The sequence below is a fragment of the Calliphora vicina genome, chromosome 1 (assembly GCF_958450345.1).
Source record: "Calliphora vicina chromosome 1, idCalVici1.1, whole genome shotgun sequence".
Lineage (NCBI taxonomy): Eukaryota > Metazoa > Arthropoda > Insecta > Diptera > Calliphoridae > Calliphora > Calliphora vicina.
Window position 1 is genome coordinate 122,176,313 of NC_088780.1, and position 6,464 is coordinate 122,182,776.

At 31.3% G+C, this 6,464-nt stretch overlaps 1 protein-coding gene across 1 annotated transcript; it reads left to right on the top strand.

Annotated features, from left to right (window-relative positions):
* Nucleotides 1-417: 417 nt before the first annotated feature.
* LOC135963721 (uncharacterized) lies at nt 418-2,811 on the top strand. Its single transcript, XM_065515685.1, has 2 exons — nt 418-560; nt 646-2,811. The coding sequence occupies exons 1-2, from the start codon at nt 472-474 to the stop codon at nt 2,738-2,740; spliced, it is 2,184 nt and encodes a 727-aa protein (XP_065371757.1). The 5' UTR covers nt 418-471; the 3' UTR covers nt 2,741-2,811.
* The last annotated feature ends 3,653 nt before the right edge of the window (nt 2,812-6,464 follow it).

Genomic DNA, 6,464 nt, shown 5'->3' on the forward strand with positions numbered 1-6,464 from the left:
AAAAATGTCGGTTTTTGTATGTGTCGGAGCAGTTTTCGATATATCCGAGAGGTTAACCCTTCCGACGGTCTAATGGTAGGCTACTCAGAAAAAAATCTACTTTGTTTTTATAATATAAAAAATCTAGAGTTGGGTTGTTCATGAACGAAAAAGTTCAATCAAGTGATTTGTTCTACATAAAAATAAACAATCAGTAAAAAGAACGATTAAGTCTGTCCAAAAATCTTAGGTAAGGTTCTTTTATGTGTAGAACATAATGAAATTTTATTCGATTAATATAAAATAAACATCACAATTTTTTGTCTGACAAATGTTTATTCATTTACCAACACTATAGATCAGCTGTGACAAATAACATCATCCTTTCCCAGCTGGCTTCTGATTGTGTAAAACATTTTATTCGTGCATTTAGTGAAAAAAAAAAATAAAATATATTTCTATTTCAGTTTTAATAAATTAAAAAAAGGAAATATGTTGACAGCATTGAAGCAACTATCTAAAACCCAAGCAGCAAAGAGATATTTACACACGACCGCGAAGCAAAATGGCTACATAGTATTGTAAGTACAAGGTGGATTAATTTTGTGCCCGGCATGAGGTCTGTCTGATAACCAAAGAAATTCTCAACAATATTCCTTATTACAGAGTACCCGAAATTGGAGAGGATGGTCAAGCGGGAGACGTGACTGTTAAGCCAGATGGTTTACCAGCCTTTAATGAAATTACAATAGAGAATTGTTTGGGTGCAATTGGAAGTCAAGCAGGTGCTGTTGAAAAATTGGTGAAGAGAATCGAAAGCGATATTCATGAAATGAAAGAAAATGAAAAATTGGAATTGGGTCAAGTGTTTAGAGAACTAGACGAGGCAACTGGACCTTTGGATACTACGTGGGGTATAGCAAAAGCTTTGTATTTGGGCAATAGCAACCTGATACCTACAAAATCATATATGAATATCCACGAAAGAGCCAGAAATGCTAGAGCCTCGCGTTTTTGCAATAAAGTTGTCTATGAGGTATTGAAGGAACAAAATCCTGATGAGTTACAAGATGGAGAAGAAAAGAGACTTTTACAAAAGTACTTATTGGAAGGCAATTTGAACGGTTTATCTTTGAACAACGAAAGTCGAAATGGTCTTAAGGAAGTGCTTATACAATTAGGCAAAGAAAGAGCTAATTTTAAAAATAAAGTGAATGTTGCTGTTCATAGTTTTGCACACGTTGTTCATGACTACCAATTGGTACGTGATTTCCCTGCAACTTTGTTGGAAGCTACGGCCATCGACCAACATAGGCCAATGACACAAGGGCCATGGAAATTTACACTACAACCACCAATAGTTGAAGGTTTTCTAAAGTATTGTCCAGATCGCACACATCGTTGGAATATTTGGCAAGCAAATGTACGCAAATGTTCCAATTATATGGACAAAAGTTTAGAGAATAGTACCCATTTGGAAAAGATACGCAGTTTACGCAAACGCCAAGCGAACGCTTTGGGTTACCCCAATTTTGCCACCATGTCAATGCAAACGAAAATGGTTAAAGATGTATCAGAACTGAAGCAAACATTTACTAAACTTTTGCAATTTGCTGGACCCGCTCAGTCAGTGGAAATCGAAGGGTTGCAACAGTTCGCGACTAATAGTGGCTTCGAACATAAACTGGACTTGTTTGATGTCACCTATTGGCAGAGAAAATATTTGTTGGCCGAACACAAGCTCGACGAAGAAGCTTTAAGAGTATATTTCCCATTGCCTAGGGTATTCTCTGGGCTATTTTCACTGTCGGAAAAATTGTTCAACATAAAAATCGTAGAGAGAAAAGAGGCACAAGTATGGCAGCCAGCGGTTAAATACTTTGATGTCTTTGATTGTGATTCCAATGGCGGTAGTCATCCTGTTGGAGGATTTTATGTCGATTGTTATTCGAAGGAGAACAAATTTGGAAAAAATAATGGCTGGATGGTTAGTATACGCAATCGCAATGAAGCCGCAAAGTCATCACCATTGTGCGCATTAATCTTTAACTTCAGTGCACCCAACAATGACAAGCCATATCTTTTGAATATAGACGATTTGAAAATGGTATTCAAGACATTTGGTTCTGCCATGCAACATCTGTTGACAAAAGCACGCTTTACTGATTTGGCAGGACTTTCCAATATAGAATGGGATGCTTCACAAGTATCGGGCTATGTCATGTCCAACTTTTTAGACAATCCCACTATTTTGAAATCGGTATCAGGTCATATTGATACCGATGAACCCTTATCTGACGATTTGGCGAAGAATATAGGTCTACTCAAGACCCATTTGGGTGGATACAATCTATGCCACGAACTGTATCTTTCTGATTTGGACATTGAGTTACATCAATCGGACAACTTTTGGCTGGAAATTGTACGTAAAATGTGGCCAGTATATCGATGCATGCCGTTAGAAAAGAAGGATTCTCATCCATGTTCATTGACGGACATCTTCTCCGGAGATTGGGGAGCAGCACATTTTTCACATCTGTATTCGAAAATAATTGCCGCAGATGTTTCAGCCGCTTTTCAACAAAATCCCCAAGATTATTCCGAAATAGGAAAACGTTTTAAAGATACTTTCCTCTCATCGGGTGGCACAGAACCCACTGCTGAAGTTTTTCGTCGTTTCCGTGGTCGTGATCCCTCAGTTGAAGCACTACTTCGATCATTGGATATATTCCGTGAATCACAAACATCCGGCGAATTGTAACGACATTTCTATTTTTGTTTTAAATACGCAACTTTTTAATAAATACATATTTTGTTGTAGATAAATCTAAACATTTAATTTATCAATAACTAAACAAGAAGTAGTAGTGTTGAAGTGTTATCGATTTAAAATTATCATATTCGAAATCGTAAAACTAAATTAAATTTAGTTACTGATTAAAAAAACTAAATAAAAATTTAAATTAGGAGTACTAATAATAAAAACATGACTATTACTTTTGTTGTACAAGCAAAAAATTACATTATAAAGATGAAGGTTAACATATGATAAAGTGTGATAAATCATGCCTCATTATCACTTTAGCCTGCCTTTGGTGACATTGGTTTATGTGACAAAATGAGATTTCGAATGACCGATTAGAATTAATGAATGTTCAAACGTTTTTTCATTGGTGAGAGGCATGACTTTTTTATAAGCATCGAAGATATTTTAATGATTTAAGAGTCAAACTATAATTTACGATAACAATAAAAAAAGTTTGGTTAAAAATTTTAGTGAAATATTTTCCCGAAATTGGTCCACTGCTGACTCGAATTTCTCCTTGATATCACTGGATATGTTTTTCATTAGAAACGTATACATGTTTTTGTAAAATAAATCGCGTTAAACAATTATTTTTCCCGAAATTGACCCATAGTCTGTCCGAGGTAGTCGTGGTTTTTTACTTATTTCAAGATTTTAATTAGCAATTATTTAAAATTATTGTACTTATTTAATAACGCCTTTTTCTGTAGTTTTTAAGGATTTATGTACCATTATTTGTGCTTCTGCAAGCCAATAATCTATAAACAGTTATATGCCAACAAAGCACCCTTTTTAGACTGAAAAGAAGAATAAAGAAAAAGTTGCAATTATTACTTACTTTGTATTCTCATTCACTCAGAACTATATATGCGCAATTTCATGTTTCTAACTGGGCGTATTTCAAGATATTTAAGTTTTTTTTTAAAAAAAAAAATCGATTTTTGTAGGATCCAATGTTTAAAATTTTATAAAAATTAGCTTGATTTTCAATTTTCCGCTTTTTGGTACTTTATTAAAATAAATTTCAGTATCGTAGTGGGAAGTCCTAATAAAATATTAATATGTCAATCTATAGAAAAACAATAGATAAACAATATCATATTTTTTTATTTTTATAAAAAATATAAATCGCGAATAAATCGTTATTTTAATCGAATCTAAAGAGTATGTCTTTTCCGAATATAAAAAAAATCGGAAGACCCATGCTCAATTTGTTTTTGATGTCTGATGGAATTCACGATACCAGTAAATTATCCTAAAAAATTGCATAAACATACCATCAATACTTGGATTTAACTTTACACAACGCTGCAGCCCAATTATGAAAAAAATTCCCCGTGAGTTTTTTTCCTTTTCTTATTTTTAACATTGAATTTGAATACGAAAAATGGGAAAACGGAAAAAACTCCCAGGAATTTTTTTTTTATAATTGGGCTGAATATATCCCTTATACACAGTAATTGTCACTAATGTCTGACAATTAGACTCCAATTTATATATTTTGTGTCATTTGACAGGTATGTGTTCATAGTAGTGAAGTGTAGGCACTTTAAACGTTAATTGTGTACTGCATTTTTTATGAATAATTCGTGGAAACTGGTTTTATATAAATTGTACCTAGCGAAAAATAAATATTGATATCATTAACACCAAATTCAGAACACCTTGATTCACTATTAGAAAAACACCCACTCTTCAAAACTCTTCACAATCCAGAGGTGTTCAATCTATAATTCAATTTAGTTTAATACAGTTTAAGATTATCCAACTGTCACGTCCAAACGATTTCGGTGTTTTTCAACACTCTTAAAATTCCATGCATTTCTAAAGTGAAAAAATTTCCAAAATGGTTTTTGGATTTTTTAAATGGAAATGAAAACCAAGAAAAATAAGACCATCAAACTCAAAAAAGTGGGAAAGTATTTTATTAATAAACACTTGTAGATAAAATCCTTCAAAACTGCCACAAAAGTACAAAGGATATGATCTATTTGCTTACATTAAATTAATATATTCTACGATTTTATATATTATATTGCAAATTTGTTCCGCATACGATTTCGATTTTGTCTTCTAATTCAATTAACAACTTATCTCGTAAACATTGTATTCGATATTGAATAAGGGAATTCCAAAAATTAGAGAAACTAGCACGTTTTTAAGTAGTCGCCCGTATACGAATGCGAGAATAAGACCATTGATTATGATAATAAATGAAAAAATTGATTTATTTTACATTTCCCCAGTATTACTTGAATATGTTTTGAATGAATTTAACTTTTCTTTTCGTTTTTTTTTTAATAACTTTATTTAATGATTCTTATTATGTTATTTTTAATTTTTCAAACACTAGTTTTTTCATATACATACATACATATTTTGTAATATATATTTTTTAGTTTTTATTTTATATTTTTCTTTGCAGTATAATATTTTTATAAGAGTTTTATTCTTTTCAATTGAGAGAAGAACAATAAAACATCTCACGAAAATACATAGTTACAAAATTTTAAGGAAAAATTCCCTAATTTATTCATTATATTTTTTTACATAGCTTTAATGAATACATACATATTTATTTAATAAGTATATATAATTTTAATAATTAATGGCTATAACTTAAAAATATTGGACATACATAAATTTATATTTATCTTCCTAAGAAATTAATTCAGAAATCACGTAATCAGCAAACAAATTTTTGGTAATATCAAATAGGAAAACCTCTTCTTTGAAGGTACTTATTTATTCATACCTTTCTTGATTTTGGTTAATTTTATTAAAAATTTAGTTCATACTAGAACATTTTCAGTTCCAAAATCGATTCCAACGGATTACGAGCAATTTTATTGCAAATTTTTAAATATTTCGTAGTCTCCAAAAAATTAGCATTTTAACAATATTTTATATTTGGAAATACTTTTGACTAATTTTTCTAATCTGGTGTAGATCAAACGCTCAACTGCATTATCCTAAAATATAAGCAATTGAAGAGGATGACATAATGTGACAAAAGTAGAAGTCAGTTTTTTCCTTTTTGCAAAAATGTTAATAGGTTGCACTTAGGATATTTGCCAGATGACGTTACGTGACAAAGGCTGACTTCATAAACGCAGTATGCAAAGCAATAGATGTTGTTTTGGGATTGTCGCAAGTTCATTATTGCATGACAGTGCTTTTCAATGTGCAACATTTGTAAAATGTGTGCATTGTTTTTTTATGATTCATTGCATATTTTGATAAAGCATTATTACTATAAAGTATTGCTGTGCCTTGTAAACGAATTTCTTTGCAGTATTACATTGCAAACTGCGATTATGAAGTCAGCCAATTGTTTTAAATTTAATAAAAACGAAATCTGTATGAAATTAAAAAAAATTCATTCTAGAAACAATTTAGAGGTCACTTCCCTCATGGCACAGTGGGTTCAAATGTGTATCAAGTGGCGATTAATTCATGGAAACCGTTATTTTAATATTTTTTTTATTAATAATCATTTTTATTAAAACTCACAATTATCGCTGTAACCATACAGAATTATACATAGAAATGAGACACTCCGATTTGTCAAACAAAAATACAACAAATATGTTTGATAAAACAACAAAATACAGTGCTAGACCCCTTTTACACTAAGCAATTTGTAGATTTTTGGGCAAGAGACTTGCGCAACTAAATT

Bases quoted from the DNA above. Each gene is read 5' to 3' on its own strand.
- LOC135963721 (XM_065515685.1), top strand. From the start codon at position 472: ATGTTGACAGCATTGAAGCAACTATCTAAAACCCAAGCAGCAAAGAGA. The intron at 561-645 runs GTAAGTACAAGG...TCCTTATTACAG, and splicing joins CAAAATGGCTACATAGTATT to AGTACCCGAAATTGGAGAGG.